We start from the raw sequence: 18,895 nt of genomic DNA, 5'->3' as shown, positions 1-18,895 counted from the left end.
CTTGGGAGAAATGCCAGCTCTGATGTCCTACCCTAGACCTGATGGAGGAGACAAAAGCAAAAGAGAAATTAAATGACCTTTTCCTAACAATAGCTAGCCCCCTCAAGGTCCTGTAAACCTTGCTTCGAAAGTTCCTTAGAGGCTTATGCTATCCCTAACCCCCTCCCAACTTGAAAATATATAATCAGCCAATCCTCACAATCCCAGTGCAGCTCTTTTTGCCCATGGGTCCTGTCCCCATACTTTAATAAAACCACCTTTTTGCACTGAAGAGGCCTCAAGAATTCTTTCTTTGCTGTTGGCTTCGAACCCCATCTTTCCTCATCAGACCTAACTGAGTCAGAATTTGCCTTACAGGATTCCCAGAAATAACTGATCTTATGCTATAGTGCATATTCATATTAAATTTGAGCAGCTGTCCCAGTGATGTTTTTTAATAGCTTTTTTTTTTTTAAATCCAGGAATCAGGGGTGCCTGGGTGGCTCAGTCGATTAAGCGTCTGCCTTCAACTTAGGTCATGATCCCAGGGTCCTGGGTTTGATCCCCACGTTGGGCTCCCTGCCCAGCAGGGAGTCTGCTTCTCCCTCTTCCTCTGCCCTCCCCCCACCTCGTGTGTGCACTTGCACATATGTCCCCCCTCTCAAATAAATAAAACCTTAAAATAAATGCAATAATCAATAAAAGATCACATACTGTGTTTAGTTGTCATATCTCTTGAGAGAGTTTTTGTCTCCTCCCACCCACTCCTACCCTTGACACTGTTGGGAATAGTTTAGGCTGATTTTACTCTGTAGTTTGGATTGGTCTGATTGGTTCCATTTTTGGCAGTACTATGCATGTGACGATGTTCCTTTCTGAGGGCATTTCAACAGTTGTCACATTGTTCTACTGGTGGTGATGCCAAGTTTAAACACTTGATTAATTAGCATCTGCGATGTTTCTCTCTTGTAAAGCACCTGTTTCCTTTTGTACTGTTGGGGTAGAAAAATTTCCTCTACCCTTCAAGATCCTTCTACCTGGACTATCAATCAAATTTACATTAGACAAATTAGTGGGAGAAAAAAAATCAAATTGTACTTAAGGGGAATCTACACAGACATGGAAATTCTGAAGATAGGCAACATAAAGCTAATATGAGTTAAGGACCAGGGGAGGGGTCTGAGGGTACAAAGGGGAGAAAGACCATTAAAAGGAAGGTAAAAGGAAATATTTGGAAAACAAAGGTTGTCTTATTAAGTAGATAAGCTTCTCAGGTAAAGAGGAATCTGTTAACAGCTCTCTTCTTTATACGAGCAGACAAATTTAGCAGGAAGTTAAGAGCTTTTCCTGTATCTGCTGGGTTTTGATTGCTTTTAATTCAAAATAATGTTCATGACAAAGTGGCCCATCTTGGGGACACTTGCCCCTGGCCCCCACAGTACTTAATTGCTGTGATGATCTGATAGGGATTTCTAATTAGTCTTTGTGTCTCTTGCACCTAGCAGGATCCCAGGATATGGTAGTTCGTTAGTCAGTGAAAGACAAAATAGGTAATCAAAAGTATATACTACAGGGGTGCCTGGGTAGCTCAGTTGTTAAGCGTCTGCCTTCCGCTTGGGTCATGATCCCAGAGTCCTGGGATGGAGCCCTGCATCAGGCTTCCTGCTCAGCGGGAAGCCTGCTTCTCCCTCTTCCAGTCCCCCTGCTTGTGTTCCCGCTCTCGCTGTCTCTCTCTCTCTCTCTCTGTCAAATAAATAAAATCTTAAAAAGTATATACTACAGTGTACGTTTTAGAGGCAGTTCTTTCTTATTTTGTCACTCAGTCTGGGTAATTTCCTAATCTCAATCCAAGTTCAGGCATCGTTTCTCCTCTGTCCAAGAAAAATACAGCTCTCTTCCTGTGGGCTTCTCCTCAGCTGTATGAAAAGTTTCTCTGCCTTTTAGTCCCATTGTTCTAAAACAAAAACCTCTTTTCCCTTTGTCTCTGTTTTCTCTGGTGCCTTCAGTCCAGATGCTGGTTTCATCTTACTTGCTTTTTTGACCAGTGTCTTCCAGTTTCTTATGAAAACAGGGACTTCCTGTGCATTCATAATCACTTGTCTGTTATGATGGCTTCGTGCAGCTTTCCCTGGAACACACTTCCATTGTTAATGCCTCAGCCATATGGGGTGGAAGCTAAGTAAAAGAATATAGATATCCGGTTCATACTGTAAACAGTCACTCAGCAGCTCTGGAACTTTTTTTTTTTTTTTCCCCTTCCCTTGATCTCTTACCTCTTCTTGCTCTGTGCTCCAGCCACATTGGCCTTCTCTTTAAGTCCTGGGAGATGGTGCCTTGTCTATGTTAAGTTAGCCTGCAGTATTGTTCTTTCAGATACTCAGTCACTCTTCCTTAACTTTGAGATTGTAGTTCAAATGTTACCAAGATAGGCCCTTGAAAAACCCTACCTAATGCCATTACCTTTGTCCTGCTTAATTTTCTTCCTAGTCCTAGTATAGTCCCATTTTCTTACTTTATTTTAATTAATTAAAGATTTTACTTAGTAGAGAGGGAGAGAGCACAGGAGCAGGGGAAGGGGCAGAAGGAGAAGCAGGCTCTCTACTGAGCAGAGAGTGCCATGTGCGGCTCAATCTTAGAACCTGGAGATCATGACCTGAGCTGAAGGCTGATGCTTAACTGACTGAGCCATCCAGGTGCCTTAGTCTCATTTTCTAATTATGCCATTACTATAGTGTTGTTTCATGAAGGCAGATTTTTCTAGTTTTGTTCCATGCTGTCTGGAATAATGCTTGTATGGAAAAGGCACTCAAATAATTACTGAGGGAGTGGCTAAATGGTTGACTGAATATTGTTTTTTCTGTCCTTTGCTTAGTGCTTTTGGTAATCATTGTGTCTCCCGTTGCTTGTGGCATGACAGTTTTCATTCAGCTGTTCTGTGTTTTCTCATTGTCTTTGGTGCTCTTAAAACAAGAAAGGAACAAAGTAAAAGTGATTAACTCTTTTATTATAATTAAAAGAAATTGTGGGGGGGGCCTGGGTGGCTCAGTCGGTTAAGCATCTGCCTTCAGCTCAGGTCATGATCCCAGTGTCCTGGGATCTAGCCCTGCATCGGGCTTCCTGCTTGGCGGGGAGCCTGCTTCTCCCTTTCCCTCTGCCTGCTCTTCCCCCGACTTGTGCTCGCTGTATGTCAAATAAATTTTAAAAAAAAATTGTAATTTTTATAAAATAATGATCACCATGATCTTTAAAAAATAATAAAGTGTCCTTTTTCTTATATATTTGTATACCTAAAAGAGTGACAGCTATTGTGTGCCATATAAGTGCCTGATATAAAACGTATTTGGGTATGATGAATTGATCCCATAGAAATCGTGGTTTATGGAACCCAGTTACTTTGCAGTAGTCAGGAAACTTTTGACTCTGATTTTGGCCTTCTGTTTTGACCAAGGTTAAGCTTTGCCCCCCGCCTTTTTTTTTGATGATGATATTGTACTTGTGTTTAGAAAGAAACTGCATTTTGGGGGAAAAAACAAGTATTCTTTTTGTTTACATGAACCATCTGTGTTTTTATACCTCTTATTTTCTTGCCCCTCCTTCCTCCTCTGCCTCTGTCCCCAACCTGTTTACATTTTTGAAGAAAATGGCAGCCTTGGTGGGAGGGAATTTAGTAAAATAGGCGTGTGTCAGAGTGAGTCTTAATTATAAGGGTTACCTTGGTGTGTTGTTTTTTTGTTTTTTTGTTTTTGACAGCTAGTGGGAGATTTGAGAGTTGAGATTCCAACAGCTGTGTTAACTCTGTTTAATGCAGATGAAGCCTGGCATCCTTGTTACTGCACGGAGTAATCCACAATCCTGTATCTTGTGCAGTGTGACAGTTAACCGTTACTGTGGGTACTTTTAATTTTAAAATTTCCTGATTTGCATATAAATGAACCATCTTAACATTGTATTAGCTTAACCTTGCTGTTAAAAAAAAAAATGGCATCCAGTAGCAAGGTAAGGATATTCTAAAGCTTTGGAGCAGACAGGTTTTAAGAATGATGTGGCTATTCTGTTGTAAATGAACATTTAATGTCTTTAGAGAAGGTATGTAAGCTCTTTGCACGAATGAGGCAGTTTGCCAACAATCAGCCTCCTCGGTTCTGATGGAACTATGCTTTTATTTTCTGCTCGTTGCTTCTCCATTTCTCTTTCTATCATAAAGATAGCTAGTCAAACGCCTACATCTCTGCCCCTTTCTGAATTTATAGCAAACTTTTGCGTAATAGCCAGGATTGCTATTTATAAATAAGGTAATGAAGACTGAATAACTGCAGTTTAAGTTTTTATTTAGTTCCACTAAGCATGATCCCTCCTGGAGAAACCTAAGCTTGCTGTAATTCATTAAGGTTGGCTGGCTCTAGTAGGTATTGTAATAGATCTTGTGAAGGAGTGCTCTGTAAGTTAATTGGAAAACTAGAAACTGCCAAGAGTTTAAAAGTTATTTGTTTAGCCACTCTAAACAATACCATTAATTGTAGAGAAGCAGAAGATATGACTAAGATTAAGGCAGGAGCTTTGTCTTGGTAGGCATGTAAATATTTTAAAATCAGTTTGCATGAATTCAGTTCAACTAATACTGTGTCTGCTCTGCATAAAACAGCTTGCCAGTAACGTAAGGGATATAAAGAAGCATAAGCATAGTTACTGTCCTTGAACTTAAAATATAGCTAGGAAGACAACAGCCTAAACCTGGGAGAAATTGCACTTAATACATTAATTTAAAAGCTATTGAGAGATAACATAAATGAAAGGAATATAGAATTTCAGTCCCGGAAGGACTTGGAGCCTAGAATTCATCCCCTTTCATTTTATAGATGAGAAAACTGAGGATCCAGAAATGTGACGTGACTTGCCCAAGGTCAGAAAGTAAGTTAGTGACAAAGCTGGTACCAGAAAGGCATGTTCTGTCCAGAGAACATACTCTCATTAGATTTTAAATGCTCTACTTCTACTTTCTGAAATCCTTTTTGGGTTGGGATCACCAAAAGCATAAATTAATTGGCTCTGTAGTATAGTTTAATAATGTTCAGCATCACTCTTGGCAGGGCCTTTGATTAAAGGTGCTGCACAAGGCAGTCTGCTTCCATCATGGTTATTGAAAGACTTGAAAACACACTGAATGGGTTCTCAATTTTCAAGTGTCAGTATATTTCAAGTTTTTCAATGTGAGTGAGTGAGTGAGTCCTTTGCCTTAACACTTTTAGCAGCAGCTGAAATCTGGTGAATTTGTATGTGGAGATTGGAGACCTCCTCAGAGATATGACTTAACAGTATGTAGAGTTCTGGAATACAGAACTGGAAGGGACTTTAGGGGAGAACTTGTTCATTGGTTGCAGTTTTGACCAACAGGGCAAACAGTACTCAGACGTTTTTTGTTTGTCCTACGCAGCGGTAAAATGTTTTGGAGTGAGTTGCTCACACTAAAGTTGTGAGGCTTCACTTAAAAATCTGTGTCTCTGGGTGTCTTGAAAAAATTGTATAATCCGCCAACCATACTCTATCTGCATGATAGAGAGTGCCTCCCTGGAGCTAATGGGCAGCTGGGTGTGTGCTTTCCCCATTTACCTGTCCTGGCCTCTCCTAATGGTCTCCCTGAGAGGTCAGGTGTCATTTGCAACTCATTATTGTTCTTACACTTTGCCTTTTTTCCAAGTTAAGAAGAAAGTGGAATTATTTTGTACCCCAAAGTATCAAAATAAAAACAAAAGACCAAGTAGGCTTTTTTTTGAAGAATGTTTTTATTTTCAGCAAGTGTACAAATCTTCAGGATGCTCTTGTTCTTTAAGCCCCAAAGCTAGTTTTTCTTCCAAGTTTCAGAGAAACCATTTTTTTTCTTTTTGTGACTTGGTCTGCCCAATCTTCACAGACTTATAAAACAGCCTTCTGCTCTTCGGTGGCTTCCCTATGGCCTGAGACTCTGTTTCTCTGCTCAGGAGTCTCATCTTGGGCCCCACTTTTGCTCATGAAGGAAAAGTGGGCCCGAGTTGTGGATTCTAAAGCATTAGGAAAAGGGGCGCCTAGGTGGCTCAGTTGGTTAAGAGTCTGACTTTGGATTTTGGCTCAGGTCATGATCTTAGGGTCATGAGATCGAGCCCTGCATTGGATTCTGTGCTCAGCCCAGAGTCTGCTTGTCCTCCCTCTCCCTGCTTGTGCTCGCTCTCTTTCACTCTCAAATAAATAAAATCTTAAAAATAAATAATAAATAAAAGCATTAGGAATGCAGTTGTGCGGTATGGACCTTGATTTGCTGGTTTTCAAAAGTTGCCTAGTCCCTTTCCCCAGGCAGGGGTTGGGCTAACGTTCCTTCTCTGGGCTCCTTTTCAAGAAAACTTCTTATTTCGAGAAAAAAAATGGAAGAGTTTATTTCTTTGGGAAGGTGAATTGTTACGTTGTTGTACTTGTTTAATAACTAAAACACAGATGTGACCACATGTCTACTTGGACCCAGCTTCACTTATCTCTTGGCACCTTCCTCTACTACCCTTGAAAGGTTTTCTGTTTTATTTGTGTTGATGCAATAGCTATGGAATGCTAGGGTACAGGAATGCAGGGTCCGTGGGGCAGATCCTTCTTTCTGAAATGTCTTATCTGTGACATTTGATGACATTTGCTTTAGCTGTTGTCAGCCCTTTAGCAATCTAGAGTGCTCCATCTCCTAAGGCTTACTGACTTGGGTTGATCAGTTTCGTGGACAAATAACCTTTAAAAACCAAAATGTAGGCCTGACATAATTTAAGTGTAGAGAGCAATTTTGCCTACTTGCAGTGAAACAAATTTCCTGGAAACTGGCATTCTGTGTTACCAGATTAAGCAAATCCAGATTTCTTTTGGCATCCCATCTCCAGTGATTCTGGAATGTTTTGATGCTTAGATAAACCTGTGAAATGTTAGATGATGCCTGCACTAACGTTTTCAAAAATATCTAAAGGGCCTACATATTTGTGCCTCACGCATGCGTTTATGGGAGAAGACACAGACATTTTTATGTTGAAGTTGTCAAGAGGGGGCTAATCATAGACATGTGCAGTTCTACCTTGTCCTAGTTGTCATTTTAATGTATAGAATTCAGGTGTTGATGTTGCTGTCTGTAGAGTCTAGAACTGTGCTGTCTGATAAGATAGTCACTAGTGACTGTTCAACATTAATTAAAAATGAAATAAAATGAAATTAATCCCTCGGCCACTCTAGCCACATTTCAAGACATCCTTCTACCTCTTCTGTCTCCTTCCTCTCCCTTCCTGCTTTTCTCCCTGTCTGCTGCTCTTCTTTCTCCTCTTAACCTTCTTCTCCTCCCCTTTGCTTCCCTCTCTACTTCTGCTCACTTCTCCATTCTCCTTCTACCCCTCACTCTCTTTCCACCTAATCTCCCTTCATTTCCCTCTCTTCCTGTGTCTCTTCTTCCTCCTTCCCTCCCTTTCTTCTTCTCACTCTCCCATCCACTTTGCATTCCTCTCTGTATATGCAACATACTTAATGCATTATGTTTTTGAACCATATGAGAATAAGTTGCAGATACCATGTCCATTACATGCAACAAGGACATAACTACAGTATAATGATGAAAATATGCAAATATGATGCCCAATTTAGAACCTGCTTAGATTTTGTCATTTGTCTCAATTTTTTTTCCCTCCAAATACAGTTTCATTCCAGGATTACTGCATTTAGTTGTCATGTCTCTTTAGCCTCCTTTAGTGTGGAAGAACTTCTCAGTCTATCTTTGGTTTTCCAACCTTGATATCTTTGAAGACTATAGCCAATTATTTTGTAGACTATGCCTCACTTTGTGTTTGAGGTTTCCTCATGACAAGATTGAGGCTATGTAGTTTTGGTAGGAAATACCAAAGTGATGTTATGTCCTTCTCAGTGTATCGTGTCAGGAGGTATATGATGTCAGTTTGTCTTATTGTAGATGTTGATTTTGATCACTTGGTTAAGGTGTCTGCCAAGTTTTTCCACTTTAAAGTTACTATAACCCCCCCTCCTTTGTAATCAGTAAATAATCTGTTGAGAACTACCATGAGAATATGTAAATAATCAGTTTCTTTGTAAACTTTTTTTTTTTTGGTAAAACTTTATTATTATTTTTTAAGATTTTATTTATTTATTTGACAGAGCGAGAGAGCACAAGCAGGGGGAGCAGTAGAGGGAGAAGGAGAAGCAGTCTCCCCACTGAGCAGGGAGCCGGATGCAGGGCTTGATCCCAGGACCCTGGGATCATGACCTGAGCGGAAGGCAGACACTTAACCATCTGAGCCACCCAGGTGCCCCTCTTTGTAAACTTTCAACCACTTGGTTTAGCATTCAGGATGATTCTTGACTGAATCGGTTATTATTATGATGGTTTCTAAATGGAGATTTTTCTAAACCCATTATTCCCCTACATTTATTAGTTTCCTATTGTATGGAAGAACTTCTCCTTTATTCTTATTAGCCTGGGTTTTCATTTTATTGACTAGATCGTAATCTGTTTAATTTAATCTTCGGGAAAGCCCTCCGAAGGTAATGATTATCTTATTTTGTAAATGAGTAAGGAAGTTCAAAGTGGTTAAATGATGATCAAACATGCCTTTTGATTGTATTGTCCTCCTGTAAAGATTATAAAATGAAGATTCTGCTCTTTTAATTACAAAAGTAACTTTTTCTAAATGCCTGTGTGATTTTTATAATATCAAAAAATGCAGCAAGCAAAAAGAATGTTAAAACTATCCATAATCCCCACTTTAGAAATAACATTTGTTAATTTTTGGTTTATACATCTAGATATCTTTATTCCTTCCTGCGGTCATATTTTATATTGTTTTGAAATCTCTTTATCGTCTTCAGTAGTGTATTTTGAACATTTTCTCATAAACTTCTATAACATCCTCCCCATTTTATTAGATGAGAAATTTCAGGTATACAAAGAAGCTAAAAGAATAAATCTGAGAACACCCATTCATGTGTCCTCTACCTAGATTTAATAGTTAGGAGTATTTTTTCATGATTCCTTGATCTGTATATGTATATTTTCTTTTTCTGAACTGTTAAGTTGCAGACATTTTTACATTTCACCCCTAAGTATTTCAGCATGCATCTCCTAGAAATTGTCATTTTTCTACATAGCCACAATTTCATTATCACACCTACGAAATTGAGCAGTAATTCCATAATAACATTTAATATTTAGTAAGTATTTAAGACCAGTTTCCTTACAAATGTCTTAATAGCTGCTTGTCTCAAACTGTTGTCTAAACAGGGTACATGTATTGCATGAGATTTCTTATGTCTCTTCAGTCTTTCAGTCTAGGATAGTCTTCTCACTCTCTCCCCCAAAATACTGACTTTCTGAAGAATTGAGGCCATTTTATCTTATAAGGTACCCTACATTCTGGATTTGTGTTTTCCCATGGTGTTGCTTACCATGTTTCTGTATCCCCTATAAGCTTGACATTGAGTCTAAGCCAGGTTTTTTAACCTGCAGTGATTTTGGATTGGAAAAATTTTGTCTTGTTTTCACTATTAACAGGAATTTAGCATTTCTATTATTAGTGTCGATAACAAACTACAGTTTTCAATTGAATCTGTAATTTTGTCACCAGTAGGAATCTCAGTGCTTTTCATTTCTGAAATAATTATAACATTCCCTTGAAAAATGTGCATGTTTATTGTTACTTTGAAGTAGTTGTCAGATTTCTTGCTAAGTTTTACTTAATAAAGAAGCACATATATTACTGTATCATCCATTTGTAAAGTATCTCGATAACTAAATTTCACTATATGTGTTTCCTTTGTAATCCTTTGGATTGTGTTTTATGCATTTGAAAAACTTGTAAGAAAGGGTCTTATAGCTGCCCTATTCAGTATGGAAGCCACTAGCTACAGATGGCTCTTAGAACAGGTGAAAATGTGACTTCTCTGACTTTAAATGTTCCCTGAGTGTAAAGCAAATCCCAGATTTTGACACCTAGTACTTATGTAAAATATCTCTAATAATTTAAAAATATGTTTATATGCTAAAATAATTTTTTGGATGTATTGTGTACAGTCATTCATTTCTTTTTAATGTTGCTACTAAAAAATTAAAAATTACTTAGGTGGCTTACACTGTATTTCTGTTGGACAGACATTGGTCTTTAGGCTTTACTAGACTGCCAGAAGGATCCAGGGCATTGAAAAAAGGTTTTGAATCCCTACATAGAGGCTTCAGTAGACTCTAGTTAAACATTTATTTTTGCTGTTGCACAACTACTCATTTTATAGTAACACTGAGGCTCTTGAAAAACTTTTAAAGCTTTTTTTTCATCAAGAGTACTTAATAGGTAATACATTTCTTCATATTGGGAGGCATATAAAATCAGGTGTGTCATTATTAGTGATGCTAAGTTTAGTTATCTGTTTAAGAGGGTGGCCATTAGATCTCAAATTTGTAAAGGTGTGTCTTGGCCCCTGTAATTAGTAAGTAACTTGTCAAGTGATACTTTGGCACATTACGAGTATCCTTTTCCCCAGTAGCCTTTCACTTAATGGTGTTAACATCCATTGATAATCTTTGCCTCAGTCAGTTACTACACTGGGGTTTGCAAAATGGTCGTTTTCTAATTCTATTCTACATTTATGGTAAAGAAATTCCCCTTTTCTTTTGAGAATCTCTGTGGTCATAGGATATTTTTCTATGTACTTACCAACTGCCTATCAATCAGGCAGTTGCAGTTGTCATGTTTTTTGATATTTAATATCATAAATTGGCCGGTGGAGCCTTTGGTTCCTCTGTGTTTTGATAGGTTAGTCTTTGTACCCTTCTTTGCTTTCTGCAGAATAGGATAGCTCAGACCTGAAAGCACACCCCACCCCTCCACCCCCCTGCCGGTCTGGGAGGAACCCTGGTTCCCTTTAATGGCCATTGGTATTTAATAGAAATAATGACCTGGATAGTGAGAACACTTTTTTTTCCCCTAAATTTTGTAAACGTTTTTTAAGAGCGGTTCAGTATTGTGTGGTTGGTTATGTGATTTATTTATTCAGTGATCTCTGAAATTTAGGTAGTTTATAATTTTTAATGATTATATGCAGTGCTGTTGTGAGCATCATTGTATCCAAGTTTTTATGCACCTTGATTTTTCCTTTAGAATAAAATTCTAGAAGTAGAATTTCTGGGTCATAAGAACACATTCTTTTAAGGTTTTAAATATCAAATTGGTTGTCTAGCAAGTTTATATTCAGTGTTTACTTCAGTTATGTACCTCCTGTCTTTTTTTTTTTTTTTCTTTTATCTTTTAGGCACTATTTTAGAAGCAGACACTGGTGTTTTTGTTGAAGTCTTTCCCCCCTAGTCTTAAAGCCTCTAATGGAAGTTTACCTTGACACTGATACATTGATACTTGACTAAGTGCGACTTGAAATTTCTTCTGGCTATGAGTGATAATAGCTGTAGGTGCAGGGGGCAGCAGACTTAAGCATTATGGGTTTTTTTTTTTGTTTTGTTTTTTAAAGATTTCACTTATTTATTTGACAGAGAGAGGTAGAGCCAGCGAGAGAGGGAGCACAAGCAGGGGGAGTGGGAGAGGAAGAAGCAGGCTCCCAGCAGAGGAGCCTGATGTGTGGGGCTGGATCCCAGAATGCTGAGATCACGCCCTGACGAAGGCAGACACTTAACGACTGAGCCACCCAGGCGCCCCAGCATTTTGTTTTAATAGAGTAAGACAAGATATTCTCTGAGAATTCATCAAAAAATGAAGGAGTTATGCCTTTTGGGTAATACTGTACTATAAATGTTGTGGAGTAAGAAAAATCAGAATCAGGCCTTCATTCACATCAGCTTCTAAGTTGGTGTGGAAAAACAAAGTAGAAATGTCTTGGTGCCAGAGAAGCCCAAAGGGAAAGAGCTCTGTGTGTTGGGGAGTGCCTCTTGTAAGTACCTCTACTGTTCACAAGCTCAACATTTGAAAGTGTAAGAGGTTAAGAGTTACTAGGCCCTCTTGTGCAGGCTAGTAAGAATTTTTTTCCCATCTGTAATTAAGCTTTGTTGATGTAAAAAGTCCTTTTTAAAAGTAGGAGAAGACTTGTCATATATTTCATGTTTGTATTTGACGTTTGTCTCACTTTTACCTTCTGTTTCTTTTTTAGAAATGACTTCTGTCCACGCAGGCAACATAAACTTTAAATGGGACCCCAAAAGTTTAGAGATCAGGACTCTGGCAGTTGAAAGACTGTTGGAGCCTCTTGTTACACAGGTAAGAATCTGCAAACAAATACATAGTTTTAATATGGTTCCGTAGCAGTAGGCCTGGGAAACAAACACAGAACAAATTTAGCTCAAAGCTTTAATTTGAGTAGTTGAGTTTAGGTTGATCGTATTTAGATGATGTGGCGCCACTAGTTGTTTAAATATTATACATGCATTCATTTAACCCTCTAGGAACGTAGTTACTGCCATTTTCTTGAGTCTTACTGGCAATAAGAGGGGATAAGTGGTATGTAATACAACTTACCAAATATTTGTATTTTGTAGATGGCTTCTTGGCATTACTTTTTTCTTGGAAGTTATAGGTTATATTTAAGAAAGATAGGCTATAAAGCCTTGACTGTTGTCTCTTTACCACGCTTGACAGACTTTTCCTTGTCTAGGATCAGTTAGCCGGTAATTTGAGGGTGTAGGTTTGGTATGTTCTGTTAAAAATATCACAGTATGATGCCATTTCATTAATTGTTAGCAGTGAGTATCACAAATACATACACACATGTATACGTGCATACATATATATTTATATATTTTAATATATATAACGTAGACGTGTGTGGTAAGACTCATGAATAATTACTTCTTGAAGCTCCTCCAGTATAGCTCTAAGCAGGTCTTTTGTGTGGCAAGCTATGCTAGTAACAAATCTGTAGTCATCTTCAACCTACAGATCATCTGGTATTATATATATTAATGATGGTTAACGGTCTGGGACTTAAAGCACCATCACAGTAGGCTACTTGGGGCAGTCCTTCCTTTCTTTGTGAAGGACCTTTACTAATGAATTGCTGACATTTGTTTGAATAAACTGTGAAGCAAAATCAGAAGAAAGTTACCTTAAAATATTTTACATAGGTTGAAAACAGTGGAAAATGTGACCTCCATGTAAAGCTAACAAGTTCGTTGTTGACCTCTGTCTGGGACTTCTTCTTCTTTTTTTTTTTTTTAATAAAAGATTTTATTTATTTATTCGACAGAGATAGAGACAGCCAGCAAGAGAGGGAACACAAGCAGGGGGAGTGGGAGAGGAAGAAGCAGGCTCATAGCGGAGGAGCCCGATGTGGGGCTCGATCCCTTAACGCCGGGATCACGCCCTGAGCCGAAGGCAGACGCTTAACCGCTGTGCCACCCAGGCGCCCCTGTCTGGGACTTCTTGATGACATGTAGAGATGTCTAACATGTTTCTAATCAGGTTTTGATTCATAAAATGAAACTAAAACCATGCTAAGTTTGGAAAAATTAAAATATTTTTTGTCCTGTACATTGAGATAGCAAAATTATTTTGGGACTTAAATTGAGTATTGTTGTTGTATATCTTAAATATGGAGAGTGTATGTTATTTGTTAATGCTTAGTGGAATTTATAAATGTGATATTTCATTTTCTTATGAATAATTTACTATTCCTGTCTTTAAAGATGGTCATCTTTTTGTTGTTTTCATTTTAATTGACTGCAGTTTAATTTGTAAAAATGAAACTTTTAGGTCACAACTCTGGTAAACACCAATAGTAAGGGGCCCTCGAATAAGAAGAGAGGCCGTTCTAAGAAGGCCCATGTTTTGGCTGCATCTGTTGAACAAGCAACTGAGAATTTTTTGGAGAAGGGAGATAAAATTGCAAAGGAGAGTCAGTTTCTCAAGGAAGAGCTTGTGGCTGCTGTAGAAGATGTTCGAAAACAAGGTAGGTCACTATTGCTTTTTATATAGAGAGATACAGGCTTTTCTAGAAAATTAATCCTTGAAGGTGACTTTTTGTGGCCACTATTCTCATTCTTATGCCTGCCAGTTGCTCAGTAACTTTATTTATTTATTTATTTTTAAAGATTTTATTTATTTATTTGACAGAGATAGAGACAGCCAGCGAGAGAGGGAACACAAGCAGGGGGAGTGGGAGAGGAAGAAGCAGGCTCATAGCTGAGGAGCCTGATGTGGGGCTCGATCCCATAACGCTGGGATCACGCCCTGAACCGAAGGCAGACGCTTAACCGCTGTGCCACCCAGGCGCCCCTGCTCAGTAACTTTAAGTATTTATTTATTGGAGATGGATTAAGTTGTACTGGCTTCACTTTTAATCAGGAGAGACACTAACAAAGAAACATTGTATTTGGGGAATCTGAATCCACTTCTCTTGGGTATCCTGAGTAATAGTTGAGTCTTAGAAATGTTCCAACAACAGTTTAATAGGAAATAAATGGGGCAGAAGTTTACCTTTCATCCTATGTAATACCTCTTTTGCATGATACAGAGGTGATAAAATGGAAAAATGTCCAGCCATTCTGAAAATACCCTAGAAGTTGCTTCATTCTGTCAGGCTGGTATGTTAAATTAGCCATGCATACTTGAAGTGGTTTGAGTTTGAAATAAAAACAAATCTGGACTTAAAGGAATCCTGTTTTTGGGAAACTCAGAATTAATAAAAAGTGGAATTGTAACCCACAGCTTGGCAATAGTGCCTGTTAGAAAAACTCGTTACTGTGACGCTGTAGGTATGATGAGAAGACTTTATATGTGGAACATTAAATTCTTGAAACTTGCTGTTTTGTGTTAAACTTCTGGTTCAGCAGGAGACAAACAAAGACAGTTTTTTATGAAGCTATTAGATATCAGGTAAGGTGAACTGAGCTCTTACTCTGTACAGTTGCTTTACTGACCTTTGGGAGACCCTCCCTGGATCTCTCATGGCTGATAGTAATGTGCATAATTCATTGGAGTCTTATGTCACATTCATCCCTATGACAGTACCCAAAAAAGGGGCAGTGCATTAAATGGACATGCTATCTCCAGTTGTTCTGAATTTGTGAACTAAGAACCTTGAATGGTAAACATTTTTCTTAATTTTCAGACTGAAGATAAATGTTTCTAATATTGTAAATGATGACATTTAAATTCCATATTACTAACTGTAATATGGGTGGATGTAATTGTTATCTTGGGCTGTCATAACGTAAATTACTATAAACTTGGTGGCTTAGAACAACAGGAATTTATTATTCTCTCACAGTTCTGGAGGCCAGATATCTGAAATCAAGGTGTCAGCAGGATTGATTTCTTTCTTGGGGGATCAGTGGAAGAATCTGTTGCATGTTCTCTCCTAGCTTCTTGTGTTTGCCAGCAGTCCTTGGCATTCCTTGGCTTGTAGACTTGTTATGCCAGTCTCTTCTTTCGTTGTCTCGTCACATGGCATTGTCCCTATGTGTCTCTGTGTACAAGTTTCCTCTTACAAGCATATCAAGCTTTGAATTAGGGTTCTCCCTGAATCCAGTATGACCTCATCTTTACTTGATTATGTCTACAAAGACCCTATTTGCATATAAGGCCACATTCATAGGATCTGGGTGGGTATGAGTTTTGGAGGATGTTAATCAGCCCATTAGAGTGGGCTTTGAATAAATTTATTTTAAAGCAGTTAAATTGTCCAGTTCAGGACAGTTTTGAGCTTCTTGTTAAGGAAATCAGAATGGCTCTTACTTCATTGTCCCCTGAGAAAGTTTCCTCCCAGGCTTTTTTGCCTCAAAATAATAGCACCTGATGAATTTCACCAATTGTTCCTTGAGTCTAGTAACCAAGACATTTATTTTGAAAATACATTTAATTGTTGCAGGTAACTTTTAATTTCACTCTATATATGTTCCTTGTTTCGGAAATTTCTCTGATGCAAATTTGTAGCCATCATGGTATAATACATGCACCTCCCTCCCCCCCCAACCCCCCCAGTTTTGAATGCATATCTAAATTTCTGTTTTCTTGTTTTTATTTGTATCTGAGAAAATCTTTTATGTGGCTCTGAATCATAAGTACTTGTCTGTCCTAGTCCAGCTTTGCAATTATTTATGATCATGATCTATTCACCATAATTTGCCTTCTCTCCTTGCTTTTTCTCTTTGGGGAAAAAAAAAAAAGCTGAAACAAAAATATAACTGCCTCCCATCATCATTACTGCATCAGATATGAAAATCTGAAGTGCCTTGCTTTTTTTTCTGTTGGCTTACTTTTTTTTTTTTTTTTGAGAATCTTAACAAGTGGTGATGAAACCTCTCTCCTCTCATAAATAGAACAAAGTACATGTTATGAAAATGGTTAAGTGCATATTCTTTAATCAACCAAGCCTTGTTGGTTATGTTGCTGAAGCTGTTTACTCATCATTTAAAACCCTGTAGTGACATTAATATGTTTGCAGATTCTTTGACATCCCTCCCTTAAAAAATGGGAGCCTGACTTAAAGACTGTCACTTCTATAAAGAATAGAATATGGTAGAAGAGATTATCTACTTTCAAAGCAAAGTCATAAAGAGAGTATAGTGTCTGCCTGGCTCTTCCTCGTGGATTATTCACTTCGGGGGAAGCTGTCAGGACCAGTTTGCCAGGCTTCTGAGTAAGCCACCTTAGAAGCAGATCCTCCAGTTCCAGTCAGTTTTAAAAGATGGCAGCCCTAACCAACTCCAAATTCCTGACCCACAGAAGACTTGGGAGATAGTAAATGTTTATTTTAAGCTACCAAATTTTGGGGGAATTTGTTAGGCAGCAAAAGATAATTAGTACAGACACCTTTCCTAGCCCTGGCTTCAGTGGTCCTGAGCACTCATGTGAAACTCCGACCTAAGTGCTCTGAATGTTACTGGTATGTAAAACACAGGCTAATTACGATTTACCTAGAGCTCCACGGTGGATTGACTTATAAAATAGAGTTAGAATTCTTTGCATTTCGAGATTGTTGCTTATCCACTGGGACACTTCATTGTTAAAGGGTGTATAAGATTTCTCTGTTCTGAATCAATGTGAAGTATTTCTGTTTAGTACATGTTTGCAATGTTTTTTTTTTTTTTTTGTAAAGGGCCAAGTAGTAAATATTTTAGATTTTACTGGTTTTAAGGTCTCTGTTTACACTATTCAGTTCTATAGTCGTGTTGGGAAAGCGGCTATAGGTTATGTATAAACAAATGGGCGTGGCTGTGTTCCAATAGAACTTATTTATAAACCAGATGGTGGGCCAGATTTGACCCATAGGCTCTGGTTAGCTGACCTCAGATAAGGGTTTTCACAGAGTTAAAGATAGGAGCTTACTGTTTTCAAGAAACAATTTATGTATATATTTAAAATACTTTGAGCTGAAAGTTAAACTTTTTATATTTTTGAGTTTGTACAAGTGCTGTGCTTTCTGTGCAATCATTAATAAAGAGACTTAAATGTATACAGTTTTTCAGCATAACTTAATTTTCTTTTTGTATTTGTCCCTGATTACATGAATAATAAACACAAATATTTGTGAGTATGTTAAAACCTTACCATACTAACACCGTCAGTAGGTAGAACATTCATATGCTTATACAGGGCCACTTTACCCAAGGCCAATGCAGTGGACATGTGAGCCTCCTGTGGTAGATGGGAGCCAATTACCAATTGCATGCCATCCAAATTCTTGTGACCTAGGAGTTTCATTTTACTGCCAATCACCTCTAACTAATTGTTGAGTAACTACTTACCTTATCTGGGCTGAGACACATGCATGCCTCTTAGGTGTGCTCTTTTTGGTGGGGGACTCTTTCCACCCCTACACCCCCTACCCTGATTAGGTCATTCTTACCTTATACTTTTTCTTCCTAGCTCTTATCACAGTGGTAATTAGATAATTGGTTATCTTCCTCTCTCCAGGCTCCAGTAGGACAGGTTCTGTGCTGGTTTGGTGACCATTCTCTCCTGCTCCTGTCATGGTGCCTGATCCGTGATAGGCACTTAATTGTTTAGAGAGGATAGTTGACTATATTCTCCAAGAAGTGTGTGAGAAAAGGCTCTTGTCTCAAAAATTACAATGAGTTTTCCTTCCCAGTGCCAAATGTAAATACAGGGTAGGGTTGGAGAGTCTTAAAAAAATTGAGATACAATTCATATAACATAAAATTCACCCCTTTAAAGTATATACATCAGTTGTTTTAGTATATTCACGGAGTGGTGCAGCTGTCACCATTCTCTCATTCCAGAATGTTTTCATCTCCCCAAAAGGAAATCTTGTGTGTGTGTGTGTGTGTGTGTGTGTGTGTATGTATATACATACATATATATACACATGTATATACACATATATAATAGTACGTACAAAGTATCAGTGTATTTTATGAATCCTTGAATAGTGTTCTGATGAGAAAAAGAGGGTTCTTAGCTGGGTAGGGGACATCCAAGGGACAGAGATGGAAAGATGTAAATGAAACTTGTTTGAAAAAGGGCAAACATTAAAAAAAGAGGACAAGTGATGGTAGGTTGGAAGTAGAGTGATGAGGAATAGTTTCTACTAGAACAGAGTTTTAAAAAATCCTATAGTTATATTTCACAGTTGGATCTCAAAGACCAAGATCAGAGACTTGCTGTTGCATCATGGACATTTCTGGGTGGTTGAAGGAGAAGACCCAAAGAAGCTGAGGTACACCTTTGTGTAGTCCTGCACTGCTTCTAATGGTAATGTGCTCAGCAAAGGGGCCAAAGAGATAGATGATTGGTGTACTGGACATTAGCATATTTCCTGGGAAAAAATCTTGTATCCGAGAAACCACAGTGGGGAAAGGGCTGGGTGACTGTGTGGTCTCTGACCAAGAGAGACTGTCTGCTAGCAGATAGGAAGCTTTTTTTCCTGTTTGTCCCAGAGCTTTTAAGCAGGACAGTTGGAC

At 38.4% G+C, this 18,895-nt stretch overlaps 1 protein-coding gene across 1 annotated transcript in view; it reads left to right on the top strand.

Annotated features, from left to right (window-relative positions):
- The window catches only part of CTNNA1 (catenin alpha 1), a 172,265-nt gene that overhangs the window by 13,419 nt on the left and 139,951 nt on the right, over positions 1-18,895 (top strand). The window contains exons 2-3 of the mRNA XM_040622383.1: positions 12,127-12,233; positions 13,725-13,920. Coding sequence (XP_040478317.1) covers positions 12,129-12,233; positions 13,725-13,920 — 301 coding nt within the window. The 5' untranslated portion in view covers positions 12,127-12,128. The remainder of the gene's footprint in view (positions 1-12,126; positions 12,234-13,724; positions 13,921-18,895) is intronic.

The sequence above is a fragment of the Ursus maritimus genome, unplaced genomic scaffold (assembly GCF_017311325.1).
Source record: "Ursus maritimus isolate PB19 unplaced genomic scaffold, ASM1731132v1 scaffold_5, whole genome shotgun sequence".
NCBI classification, from domain to species: domain Eukaryota; kingdom Metazoa; phylum Chordata; class Mammalia; order Carnivora; family Ursidae; genus Ursus; species Ursus maritimus.
This window is presented reverse-complemented; position numbering and strand designations above follow the sequence as displayed.